At 35.2% G+C, this 14,571-nt stretch overlaps 1 protein-coding gene across 6 annotated transcripts in view; it reads right to left on the minus strand.

Annotated features, from left to right (window-relative positions):
- Positions 1–14,571, minus strand: part of PPP3CB (protein phosphatase 3 catalytic subunit beta) — a 76,400-nt gene that overhangs the window by 56,194 nt on the left and 5,635 nt on the right. For all 6 annotated transcript variants that reach the window (XM_049645235.1, XM_049645230.1, XM_049645233.1 and 3 more), the window contains exons 2-4: positions 5,026–5,226; positions 4,220–4,344; positions 1,415–1,526 (exon numbers count right to left, since the gene is read on the minus strand). In XM_049645235.1, coding sequence (XP_049501192.1) covers positions 1,415–1,526; positions 4,220–4,344; positions 5,026–5,226 — 438 coding nt within the window. The remainder of the gene's footprint in view (positions 1–1,414; positions 1,527–4,219; positions 4,345–5,025; positions 5,227–14,571) is intronic.

Here is a 14,571-nt window from a genome sequence, read left to right on the forward strand (position 1 = left end):
CTATTTTATAGGCCAGGTAAAGCTAAATTAGACTTATACTTAAAGCTAAAATAGTTTTAATACTTTATTTTATTGTAAGAGTCAGTGACTACTTTGTTGTTACAGGGAAGATGACTACATCATCACAACAAAACTCAAGGTCCATCCAATTCAAAAAAAAAAAAAAAAAGAAAGAAAAGATAACTTATTCATATATTGGAGAAACAGAGGGGCTCCTCTAGTCTACAATGGTTAAAATGGGCAGTGAAGCATGAAGCCAAAATAACACAAGAGAAAAAAACTCCACCAAATCCAACTGTTAATTTAGTTTTACAGAGATCCCTTTGCTCCTTTATATATTTAAATTCTTGGATATTTTACATTTTTGCTGGAGTTTTGGTGGGTGGTTTGTTGATTATCTAAAGGAAAAAAAGAACTTAATTCTTTTTTCCATTTTTAACACTGTAACATTCAAATATGAGAAAATCTATATCCAGCAACCATCTAAACTGGTAGGTTGCTAACAGATCTGTTTTCCAGCACTGTGGTTCAATAAAATTTTTAAACTGATTGCTTTTGGTCAATGCACTTTCCAGGTCTCATCTTTATTCATTTATTTATTATTATTTCATTATTTATTTGCATTATTTTATTATTTTTATTATGTTATTATTCATAACCTATTCATTTAGGTTACCTACCTGATCTTTGAAGTTATCTGACTTTACCCCCTCTGCCATTACTTACCACTATATTTTTCTTCTTTTACTGAAAGTCTCTAGTAATATGATCTTTACTGGATCATGAGTCTCCATAATTCTGAAATTACTTCTACTCTTAGAACTTAACTCTAAGACTTACTATAGTCATGAATATTAACTTAATAAGCACCCAGTTAAGAGATGTGAAAAAAGGTCAAATACTGCCCTATATCATATTGTTGCTTCTGGCTATTATAGACTGCCATTGCCACAATAATTTAAGAGAGAAATGGGGTAAACATTGTAGGTTAAGAATTTCAATTCATTAACAGTGTGTTTGAAACAATCTGCAATGATGACAGCATGAATAATTTAAGAAGCTTCATGAGAGAGCTTCAATATTGGGGGACAAAAGTCTCTAATGCAAAAACAATTTTTTTCCTTTTAGTTTTAGTCTTCCTGTTAAAAAAAATCACTTACACATTAAAACTATGTACAAAACTCAAAACTGTTTCATATATCTATAAAGGCAAACTTAACAGGAAATACTGAAATGAAAATGTCTGAATGAAAACCATTAACCACTAGAGAGCTCCTGACAATCATCCTTAAAGCTTTATGTGTTGGGACACAAAATCTGTTCTTAATGTTGCACTGTAAATTTTCCAAACTCCTACTACCTCACTCCAAAAGATTACTGAGGAAGTGAAAGTATTTCTCATGGCAATACTCACATTCCTGCTTAAAGGTAAAATATTCAGTAAGGTGTCTGCATTCATGATTGCCTCTCAGAAGAAATAATGTGCTTGGGTAAAGAATCTTCAGGACCCATAAATATAAGACACACTGCAAAAGAAAATGTTTTAAGTGAATTTAACTTATCTTTTTGTTTAAGTTGTTTGATCTTTGTTCCTTTTCCTCTAACCCTATTGTCCTTACAATCTCTGTTATTCTTTACTATCTTTTTCTCTTTGTCCTTTACTAAAATATAAGCTCTATGAAATCAGGAACTTTGTCATCTTATTCACACTCATCCTCCACTCCTAGAAAAGTACCTACCAAACAGCAAAAGAATAATAAATATCTGTTGAATGAATGAGTCAATCTATTTAATTACTTTAGATTTATAGACTATTTGTTGTAAAAACAATCAGCAGATTGGTTTCCTTCTTAGGTATATCAATAAATAAAATAATAACAGTGTCAAAAATAACAGCATCTACCATTTATTGAGTACTTACAATGTATCAAGCACAATATATTTAATACCCCTCATTTGTTCCTCAAACAACTCTATGAAGTAAATAATATTATCTCTATTTTATAAATGAGGAGACTGAAGCAAAGAGCTCAAGTAACTTGTCTGAAATTACAAAAACTTTTAAGAGATAGGAATCTGATCTTCTGATCTTAATCATTATGCCATGCTGTCTTACTAAGGCAATACCCATTTTTTATGTTTATTTTGTTGGTTATACTTGTTGCCTTACATAAGGTAGGGGCTTATTATCTAAACTGATTCAAAGAAAGTATAATTTAAAAAAGAAGAATATTAAAATAAGCAGTAAAGCAGATGCTTTTCTCTAAGTAGATTTATTTATTTATTTAGGTTTTATTTTTAAGCAATATCTATACCCAACGTGAGGTCTCTTATCACAACCCTGTGATCAAGAGTCACATGCTCTACTGACTGAACCAGCCAGGCACCCCTCTAAATATATTTAACACAAGAGACTCACATTTTATTTATTTGGTTAAAAAAAAAAAAAAAAAAGGAAAGACATTTCATATGGAAATATAATTATACACAAGAAGAAAAACAAACTTTATTTTTAACAAGTTAAGGTATAAAATCTATAACTATTCACACCTTCATTTTATTCACAAGGAAAAAACAAATTAAGCCAGGGAAATACTTATTAAACTCTGTCTTTTTTGCTTTCTTTATTATTTTCCTTTTGTAACAGTAAAATATGTTAAAAGAGTCAGCTACAAAACATTCTAATACAAGGACATACACACCAATATGCTTAGTTCCCAATAAGCTTCCTAAAATTGTTCATTTTGTTTTTCCAAAGCCCCCAGTCTTTTTGTTAAGAAGGGCCATTTTCTGATTTCCTTGCAACTGTGGGGGAAGTTTAAGGCGACTGATGAAGAAACTATGAATAAAGGAAGAACAACTCAGGGGGGAGTAACAAAATTCCTTAGGGAATTTGGGTGGCCAGGGCCCTGAACTCCTTCCTCACTATGAATCCTAGCATACCTCAGAAAGGAGGTTAAAAATACTGGAGAAGGGGATATAAACAACAGGAACCACCATGGAAATGCACCAGGTAAAGCTTTAATTGTCTACTGGGAGAGGTGGTTAAGAAAGAGTACAGGCTTGGAATAAGGCTGGCTGTACTGCTTACTAACAATGTGTCCTTGGGCACGGCCTCAGGTTCCTCATCCATAAAATGGATAAAGTAACACTACTTATTTCATATTGTTGTTGTGAGGATTCAATTAATCAGTGTGTGTTATGTGCTTACAATATGCTTGGAACATAGTAAATGCTCAACATAAGTATATATTAGTAGAGCTTTTATCCAACAATTTTACCTCCAAGAATCTGCCCCACAGAAATAATTTAGCAAGTGTGCAAAGATATATATATATACATATATATAAAACCTGGTTCACTGAGGTATCATTTGTAGTGACAAAAAACTGAGAACACCGTAAGTGTCTAACAATAAGAAATCGATGAAATTAATTGTGGTTTGTTTATTCAACAGAATATAATGCAGCTATTAAAAATATTATAAATTTATATATACTGACCTGGAAAGACATCACAGTATAGAGATATATGAAAAAAGCAAGTTACAGAACAACATTATAATATGGCCACATTTTCAATTAAAAAAGAAGAGAGATGCATATATTAGAAACGGCAGATTGTTCTATATTTACCTTATTTTATTTATATAATTAGAGAAATAAAAGGAGCAAAAAGAACCATGTACTGTTAAGTAATGATCAATAGGTCATTTTAATGCCTCTTAAGTTTTTTAAAAGAAATGAATACTTTCAGAATACACAAAAGACTCGGGTCTTAATAGCTATAGAAGGTGGGATAGAAGCACTACGGTTTAAGCAATAAAAGCATTATAGTATGTTTTATTTAATCAGAGAAAATTCAATTAATCTTTTTTCACATGGGGTAATTAATGCCTTTAGGGGCAAAAGAGATAAATAGCACTAGCTCCTTAGGGCCACTAGATAACAGAACAATAAAGAACCCTCAGTTTGCACATAATTTCCACTGGGAAAAACGGCAATTATAATTTCATAAACATAGTAATACAAAGAAAACAGAATAGTTTGAAAGGTGGAAGAGAATAAATAGTAGTTTCACCTAAAAACTTCAGAATATGCAGAGGTATTAAAAAGAACCCAATATAGGTACTTTAAGGAACTTATTTTACTAGGAATTAATGGAAATCATCTATGGTAACACTTAAAAGCAAATCAAATGACAGTATTATGATTATTACCTCTATACTAAAATAACCTCTGTCCACATAATCACCAAGAAAAAGGTATCGTGTATTAGCAGGTGATCCTCCTACTTCAAAAAGTTTCATCAGATCAAAAAATTGGCCATGGATGTCACCACACACTGAAACAAGAAGATTATTAGATATGAAAAAAAACTCTGAAATAACAAATTTTACTTAAATTCTAATTTCTTTCACATAAGAGATAATGTAAATTCTATCAAGAAATGTCTCAGAAGGAAGTCAGAGTCTATGAAGAGTCCTAATAGGGATGATGTACCCAAGTGTTCATGTGCTCAAGATCTAGAACAAGAGTTAACAAAAATAATGAAATTTGTAGTTAGTGACAAAATTTTCACCTAAATTTATAAAGTTCCTCTTCAGGAAGCCAAGCTTATGTTTTAAGATTACAAAATTATAATGGTGGCAGTTAAAATCTCCATTCTAATGCAACACTTTCTATTGACTGCTATGTTGACACTGAGGTATTTTCCCCTAATAATTGAAAGCAAAGTAAATAAGAATTTGTTGAATCAAATTGGATTATGGCCAACACAACTGATGAAACCTTCACAAAAACATACTAGACCAACTTCTGCACTCAGGTTACTTAGGATCATGCTTATTCACTAAAAACAGGCAAAAATAAAAAAAAATTACAAAAAATAATTTGGAAATTCAAGATAATGTCCATGTAGTATTAATTTAGTATACCATACGCTGAAGAATAAGCAGCCCTATATCCAAGCAACCAAATAATGGTATAATCAAAAAAACAATATCCAAAACATAAATAAGTATACCTGTAATTGGAGCCTCTACTTCTATCATGGTTTTCTCTCTCCGAAGGATGGCAGCACCCTCATTGATAATTCTAAGTGCAATTTCTTCATCTACCCGACCTTCTTTTACTAAGTGATTCTTCAGAACATCAACCCTGGGTATCCCATCCATATCAAATACTTCTTCAGATGTCAAGCGATGTGTTGGGGGAAAAGGTACAGCTGTAATTTTTTTTAATTAATAAAAAATAAATCACCATTAATATATTAACATAAATACTAATTAATGGATCTAGATAAACAAAAGTAAAACTTGAAAAGTTAGAGTGTTTATTGGATAGAGGTATTAATTTTTTAAAAGGTTTTTTAAAAAAGTAATCAAATTATACTTTTTATTAATCTATATATAATAGCATGTTCTTTGTTGAGACTTATTAGAGAAATGAATTGCCTCAAAATTAAAAGTTCTTTCAGGATAACTAAAGTTTTCTTTAAGCCATAACAATTTTTGGCAGAATTCTCAAAACATACACTCTTCACCTTAAGGAAGCACAATAAATGTAACTTAAACCTGAATAGAAAGAAATCCCAAATATAAAGTGACATACCATGTTTATAATAAGGAAGTTAAAAACAATGTTTTCTGCCCAACTTGAAAAGAAACTCTCCAGGGACACCTGGGTGCTCAGTTGGTTGAGCATTCAACTCTTAATTCTGGCTCAGGTCATGATCTCACAGTTCACCCACGTCGAGCTCTGTGCTGGCTGCATGGAGCCTGTCTGGGATTCTCTCTCTTCCCCGCTCTCTCTGCCTGTCTCTCTCTCTCAAAAATAAATAAACATTAAAAAAAAAAAAAGAGCTAGGGTCACCTGGGTAGCTCAGTCAGTTAAACATCCAACTCTTGATTTCAGCTCAGGTCTTGATCTCACAGTCGTAAGATTGAACCCCACGACAGGCTCTGCACTGACAGCGAGGAACGTACTTGGGATTCTCTCTCTCCCTCCCTCTGCCCTTCCTCCACTTGCTCTCTTTCTCTCTCTCTCAAACATTTAAAAAAAAACAGCTAGTTCCTCTTAAAAAACAAACAAATAAACAAAAACAAAAAACAAAAAACCTTAGGGGCGCCTGGGTGGCTTTAGTTGGTTGGGCATCCAACTTTTCAGCTCAGGTCATGTTCATGAGTTAGAGCCCCACGTCAGGTTCTGTGGTGACAGCTCAGAGCCTGGAGCCTGCTTCAGATTCTGTGGTTCCCTCTTTCTCTGCCCCTCCCCCCCCCCTTGCACTCTCTCTCTCTCTCTCTCTCTCTCTGTCTCTCAAAAATAAATAAACATTAAAAAAAATTTTCTGAAACTTTTAGATATATAGATAAAACAAATATTTATAAAATTTAAATTCATTTAGATGCAAATATAGATTTTTTTCCCTAGTGTTTATTTATTTTTGAGAGGGGGGAGAGGGGCAGAGGAAGAAGGAGAAAAAGAAATCCAAGCAGGTTCTGTGCTGACAGCACCGATGATGCAGGGCTCAATCTCACGAACCATGAGATCATGACCTGAGCCCAAATCAAGAGTTGGACGTTTAACCGACTCAGCCAACCAGGCACGCTGCACACATAGATTTAAAACAGTATTAATAAATGGTAATTTTGAAATACTGCTTTTTCTCCTACCTATGTTTTACAAAACATCTTCATTCAAAATCTTTATGCGCATCTTTGACATCAAATGTATGTAATGCATTCCTTATCACTGGAGGCATTTTTAAGTCATCTAACACTTTTTTCAAAGGCTAATCTTCACTTTCATTTAAGTTGTTTGATATATCACTTACTGAATACACATAAAATGTTATCACTGCAAATTAATCCTAAGCCACAGTTCCCATATATATTACCAACTGTACTCTAAAACTGCTATTGGGAAACAGAATGGGAAACTAAAAGGTCTATTTTCAACAGTATCTAGCACAATTTTGAGGTTCTATACTTTGGAAAAATTACTACATATCTGCTAAATTTATTTGATTCCTTTTCACTGACTCCAACAAGTGGCCTCATTAAACATTCAAAATCAGCTTGAAGTAGTTTTACACTCTTTACCAAATAGTACTTTGTTTCTCAAAACAAAGCAAGAGAATTTATAGTAAGAGTCTGTATATAGTCTCAAATGTAAGGCAGCTCCCTCTTTTCTGAAATAAAAATTGTTTTAGAAAAAACTCACTTTATATTTGGGCATACACCATATAGTATTTTCTTGATGTTTCAGAGTCATCACTGTAATTATCAATTATTATACAGAAGCCTGGAAATGTATAGGACCAATTGCTTCTTTACATTTCAACTTAAACAAAAAAAACTAAAAACAGGAGCCTGGGTTAGAATTATATCAATTACCTGAGAAAGAATAATTAGTAACCATGTTCTATCTTACTGGGGAAAAAAAAAACAAAACAAAACAGGACTAACTCAATACTCTGGAAGTGGGATAAGAACTAGGCAGAGGGATGTCAACCAATTCTAAAAGACTTTGAAATCACCAATCCCTCTTGCTTTCTTTGATACTTAATAAAACAAAATTGGAACTTCTTTACTTGCTCTTCATTAGAACACATTTATTCCCATTACTTTTTACCACATTTAGAACAAAGCATTAAAACACATTTTGTTCCCTCAAATATAGTATGTCCAGAGTCTAATAAAATAAAAATCTCTGTTAAAGTATGTTTTTCTCTAGCCATAGACTAAACAGACCAAACTTGCCCCTAATCAGTAAACTAATTGTTTAAGAACTGCAGATTTTAATAACTGATTGCTAAATAAATCACAAGGTGCTCTGGGACATTACAAAAAGGAAAAGCTTAAATATCTCAAACACAAATTTCTGAGATCAAGATGGGATCACATTTTTCTCATCAGGCCAAGAAAAATTCTTTATCACTCTATTCAGGAAAACAGTCTTTAAGATGTTGCATTCTAGATTATATATGCTTTCTAATAATCAACAACGAAGTTCCACTCCTGGCTGAATTCTATTCAAACTGCAGAACTTCCTAAAAACCCAACTGGGAGACCAGCCCCATCCCCCCAATTCAACCAGTCACCAGTGTTACTACGTATTTTCATGCACACTGTGAACGCTCCACTGCAATTCACACTGAAGTATTACCCCCAGGAGCCAAAGTGCCTTTATTTATCTAAAAAACTGCTCATGGGTAAGTCATCTATAGACCTATGCTCTTCAACTTTTTCAACTCAAGGCATACTTTTACATGTCAAGATGAGCTGGGATACATTCTAAGGAATGTACAGGTTCAAAGATAAAGAAATGCCATCACAGATGAAAGCAGATGAAAACTTTAGATCAGTGTTGTTCTAACAACACAATGCTGAAATTAGAAAATGAAGTTTCAAAAGAATATATTTTAATATATCAGTAAATAAGGAAAGGCATGTAGAAAGGCATAAGAGGAAAAAGGCATGTGCTCTTTGTAGGAGAGAGGAGTTGTAGCAGGTGATCTGACCAGGCAAAAGAAAGCCAACCAAATAGAATTTGGCCTAACAGGGGGTTAATTATTGACCCTACTGGTCAAAGAGTTAAAAAAATTTTTTGTCATCAAAAATTAATATTCTTGGGGCTCCTGGGTAGCTCAGTCCGTTGAATACCTGACTCTTGATTTCGTTGCAGGTCAAGATCCCAGGGTTATGAGATAAAGCCCCACATCAGGTTCTGCCCTGAGCATGGAGCCTGTTTAAGATTTTCTGTCTCTCTGCCCTTCTCCACTTGCACACACCCTCTAATAAAAAATATATATATATTTTTTTCTCAACTACTTTAATTCCTAAGTCATTTTACAGCATTCCCATCTATTTTCAGGCTTTTAAATTTTTTTCTTTTGGGGAGCCCGGATGGCTCAATTAAGCATCTGACCTGATCTCATCTCAGGTCATGATCTCACCATTCTGTTTGGGAGATTGAGCGCAAGCAAAGTCTGCTCACTTGCTCTCTGCCCCTCCCCCACTCATGCATGTGTACTTCTCTCAAAATAAATAAACAAAAAAAAGTTTTTCTTTTTATTTCTAATTCATCTTTAGCCAATTATTCCTGCTTTTCTAGGATATTCTTCTAATATATTTTTCCTCCTTATTTTCAGACTATTTTTCCTACTCTCCTATATTTATGATAGGAAAAAAGCAGAATATAAATATATGCAAATGTAATGTGAATGGTCAATAACTGAGATGGCTAAAAATGAGGATTAGCTAGAATAAAGAGCTACAAAATAATCTCAAATCACCAAGTTTCCAACACTAGGAAACTTGAATTGGTAATATTCATTTGACCAACTATTCTGTTGAAACATTTCCTTTAACCCAAATTTTGGCATGAAGCACACACATCTATATAGTAATCAATAACATTCACAAGTTATTTTCATTCAGATTTAATGTATGGCAACTAAAAAAATGTATAAAGCAAGTTTTAATTTAGGAAGTTGGAAAAACAAACCAGGAATAGTATTGACCAGGGATAGGGGAAGAACAGATACACTTTTTCTACTACTGGGTAAGGAATCCTAGAAATCAACTAACTCCTATTCCCCAACTCTAAGCAAAGGCTACAAAAGTATTAGCTAGCCCTACAAGGCCGCCAACACCAACTGGGGTACATGCAGCCTATGCCAACTGAACAACTTTACTACAAAGAATCATTCAGAGGCCTGTGCTTCTGATCATTGCCATTATTGGCAACTATCCAAATAAAGTCTCTCCTGTCATCTACATTTCTGACTTTTTCTCAGTATTTCTCTTACACCATGCCATCTCTGGCTGTTCTCCTCCTTCTCAATCCTTTTCATTTAAGCCTCCAGAAATCCCATCATTTTAAAAAAATATTTATTTTTGAGAGAGAGAGAGAGAATGGGGGAGGGGCAAAAGGAGAGGGGGACAGAAGATCCAAAGCAGGCTCTGGACTGACAGCAGAGACCCTGATGTGGGGCTCAAACCCACAAACCACCAGATCATGAACTGGGCCGAAGTTGGTCACTTAAATGACTGAGCCACCCAGGTGCCCCATTATTTTTTTAACTCATCCCTCTTCCCCCAACACACACACACACACACACACACACACACACACACACACACTTTAGATCTTCACAGTAATGCTGTCTTCATCTCTTTATCTTAATTAAATCTTAGTTATCCTGAAGGATAATACTTTTCAAACCCTTTTTTCAAGATAGATGCTGTGCATTTTTCCACACACCACTACTCTTAGCAGAGAAGGCTTTAGTCTTAAGTGTTGCTTTGCATTACCATTTCCAATTTCATCACTCCAATGAAGAAAAAAATACCTTCTCCTTTGAGGCTCATGCCTTCTAGATAGTTTATCCTTGTCCCTGCCATCTTCTAAACTTCTAGTCGTTTCTCACATGCAACTCCAGCTCCTGGCTTGCAGGCCTTCTCCATGCTAAATCTCACCATCAATGTCCATGCAGAATGATCTACCTAAAACATAAGAACTGAGAAGTTTGAGTTCCACTCCACTTCAACTCCTCAGCCTTGACCATAATTACTGCTCCACCTCTGAAATCCTGAACTCCAATCTCTCACTCAATGATTAAAACCTCCTAACCTTTCAGTTCCACTCCCATTACTCCATCTATTCTTCAACTGTATTAAAAACCTAGACAACCCCTCCTTATCAACTCCCTTCCGGATACCTTTGCTTCTTATACTTTTAAAGTATTCCATCATTCACCTACTTTCTAAACAACATTCTAAATTGTTTTGCCCTTTTGTTTTATTCTACCTATAAGGGAAAACTGCAATTCTTGGATGAATTAGCTTCTAAACTTGGGTGCTAAGTATAAAATCATCAAAATGGCTCTGTGCTACTACAAATTCATGGTCCCCAATGTAGTTGGTCATTGGCACTTCTCAGCAATCCTATTAAACATTCTGTCTCCCATGCTTCTCAGTAGAAATTTCAAATGGTCCCCTTTCTTGAACCGTCACTCACTTTATCTCTTACTCAGTAAATCAACTTTGTGTCCAATTACAGAGAAAATGGAGGCCTTCAGACCAAACTTCACTTCCCTGCTCCTCTCCATCCACACGTCTACACCAGTATGCATCTTTAAATTTCTCCCCATCTGAGGAAGAGATACTCCTATCCTTTACTAAACACTATTTGTATCCTGAATCCCACTCCCCCAACCTCTTAACTGCAGTCATCCCCTCCACCCCTATGATTCTATTGTTTCCTCTGCCTCTGCTTCTCCACTGGGTCTTTCCTTTGAGCAATTAAACATGCTTAAATCTTTATGATCTTAAAAATTCAGGGGGAACCTGGGTGGCTCAGTCAGTTAAGCATCCAACTTTGGCTCAGGTCATGATCTTGCAGTTCGCGGGTTTGAGCCCTGCGTCAGGCTCTGTGCTGAGAGCTCAGAGCCTGGAGCCTGCTTCAGATTCTATGTCTCCCTCCCTCTCTGGCTCTCCCCTGCTTGTGCTCTGTCCCTCAACAATAAATGTTAAAAAAATTTTTAAAAATTCAAACAAGTAACTCTCTTTTACTCCTCATCCCTGTTTCTGCCATATATCCTTTATTTTGAGAACTGAGCTTTTTGAAAGGGTATTAAGATCTGCAATGGGTATCTTCCTTTTCTGACTTTTTGTCTATTTTCCTTAATCCATATTTATCTGGTTTCTGCTCTATTCCTCCACCTTATAACTCTCTCCTCTCTTGGTTTCTTGAAAGCATTCACCTGGTTTTTCTTCTACTTCTCTGGTCACAACTGATTGCTCTATTTCATGGACTTCTAGTCTTTCTCCTGATCCTTAAATGTCAGTGTGTGTCCTATGATTCTGTCCTTGGCTCTCCTATCATACCGCTCTGAATTAGTGATCTCATTCATAACTACAGTTTCAACTAAAATCTACATTTTGAGGACCCTCAAATAATAGAGTGCTCAGTCGAAAGCCCTCCCCTAAACTCCAGATTCCCAGTAAACTATCAAATATCTCCACTGGGATTTTCCATACATATCTCAAATTGAGTATGTCCAAAATTTAGTGTGTGATTTTCCCCCCTAAGCCATTATCCATAGTTCCCATCAAGGAATTGTCCTAGAATTCTCTTTATTTCTCACCCTCCATGGCCAATAGGTCCTAAATAATTACCTGAACTGTTTCTGCTCATTTGGTTCTGAAACACTGAATAAGGGCTTCTATTCTAGAATTACTACAATCTTTCCAGTTTTGTCTACTCTACAACACTCAGAATATGCTTTCTAAAATTCAAATCTCAACCTTCTCTTGATTCAAGACTGGCTTTATTATACAAAATCCAAGTTCTTTATCTTCACATGGCATGCGAGATCCCTTGTGATCTGAACCTTGCCTACATTTCCAACCGTCATCTTTTGTCACTACCTCACATTCCAGATACATTCTACACTCCAGATACTTATTTTCATTTTTAAAATTACATCACTTATTTTTAATCTCCATACTTTCAAACACCCTATTGTTTGGGGGTACACTATTCCCATCTTTTACCTAACCTCTCCTTGTCTTTAAATGTCACTTCAGTGTTCCAATTCTTGAAAATTCTTCATGCTCCCAGACTAGGTTAATGGTGTCCCTTCCTTTGTGGTCCTATAGCATAGCATATAATGAAGACCTATATCATGGCACTTAACAATTACACTGTAAATATGTCTCCCCTACATGCTTATAAACTCTTTGGAAGGGAGGGGGCTATGTCTTTCATAACTACACAGTGATTAGAACACTATTACCATTGAATGTCTACTAAATTAATGATATAGTTTCTAAAATACTTGTATATCTTGACACTATATAGCAATGACAGTATATTTATACTGCTTTGTTTACAAAGTACTTTCACATACATAATCCTACATGATTTTCAGAGGCATCTTGGGGGTTTAGTAGGGCAGGTTTTATCCCTATTTCACAAAAGGGAAAACAGGTTCAGAGAAGTTAAATGGCTCTCTCAAGTGTTTCAACTAGTAAGGGGCAGAATCATGGCTGAAACTGAGGTCAGAATGCTACTCCAGTACAATCTGTCCTATACCAACAAAATGACAATGCTCTTCTGACAAAAAGTCTTCTCATCATGAAAAAGGGCATAACCCACCCAGGTGCTAGAGACAGAAGCATGCACTGGCCACATCCTCTAAGAACAGATTCAATAAAACCTATAGCACAGTCTTCAAAATTTCAAGGTATTCCTTGGATTCCTTTTAGTCTGTGGTGGTGATTTGAATATAGTACCTTTCCCTCAAAATTGGTTATCCTTCCTATCTTACTTTTGTCATGGTTATCATCATTCTCTGTCACTGGGACTTAAAATTTTGGTGTCATTGTTCTCTTTCAGGACTCCAAGTCCTATTGATACTTCAAATTCTCTTCATTTTCTTGTATCTCCATTGCTGCAATACTAGTTCAATTTTTATCATTTTGTGTACTAAAAAAATCTAATTCAGCTCTACTTTCCCTTCCCCTTGATTAACTTACTGCTAGATTAACTTACTCAAAAATTTTGTGTAGTTTCTTAAGAACTAAAGAATAAAGGGGGGGGGGGGAATAAGGAGGAATAAAAAGCCTGAAACTTATTTCTAAGATCCTTCTCTACTTGACCTTCCCAGTCTTTTACACGCCATTCCAATCTTTGCCTCCAACTACAATTGTTCAATTTAATCAATCCCTAAAGCAAAATTAGTCTGATCATTGTCTACTTAAAAAGTTTTGCTCTTTTGTTCCCATACCCAATCACTGATCCAATAGGAACTACCTTCTAATATTATTCAGAATTTGTATCATATCTGGTATCTCATTCCCTTAATTCATGCTTTGGTCATTTTGTCCTTGGACTACTTTGCTCCTGAGATGCTGAAGAAAGAGTTTTTATTCCCCTAGAATTGCTACAATCTTCTTTTTTTAAGTTTTTTTTTTTTTTTTTTTTTAATGTTTATTTGTTTTTGAGAGAGAGAGAAAGCAGAGGAGGGGCAGAGAAAGGGGAACAGAGGATTCAAAGCAGCCTCTGCACTGAGAGCAGCAAGCCCAATGCAGGGCTGAAACTCACAAACCATGAGATCATGACCTGAGCCAAAGTTGGATGTTTAACCAACTGAGCCACTCAAGTGCACCCTACAATCTTTTCAATTTTGTCCACTCTACAAACTTGGAATACTCTACCTAAAATTCAATAATTAGGAGCACCCAGGTGGCTCAGTCGATTGGGCATCCGACTTCAGGTCAGGTCATGATCTCATGGTTCGGGAGTTTGAGCTCCACGTTGGGGTCTGAGCTGACATGACAGCTCAGAGCCTGGAGACTGCTTCAGATTCTCTCTCTCCCTCTGCCCCTCCCTTGGTTTCTCTCGCTCTCTCTCTCTTGAAAATAAAAACATTAAAATTAAAGAAAATTAAAATTCAATAATTAATCTTCTGATACTCTAAAAAAAATTTTTTAACACTTATTCATTTTTTGAGAGAGAGAGACAGAGCATGAGCAGGGAAGGGACAGAGAAAGAGGGAGAC

The sequence above is a fragment of the Panthera uncia genome, chromosome D2 (assembly GCF_023721935.1).
Source record: "Panthera uncia isolate 11264 chromosome D2, Puncia_PCG_1.0, whole genome shotgun sequence".
NCBI classification, from domain to species: Eukaryota; Metazoa; Chordata; class Mammalia; order Carnivora; family Felidae; genus Panthera; species Panthera uncia.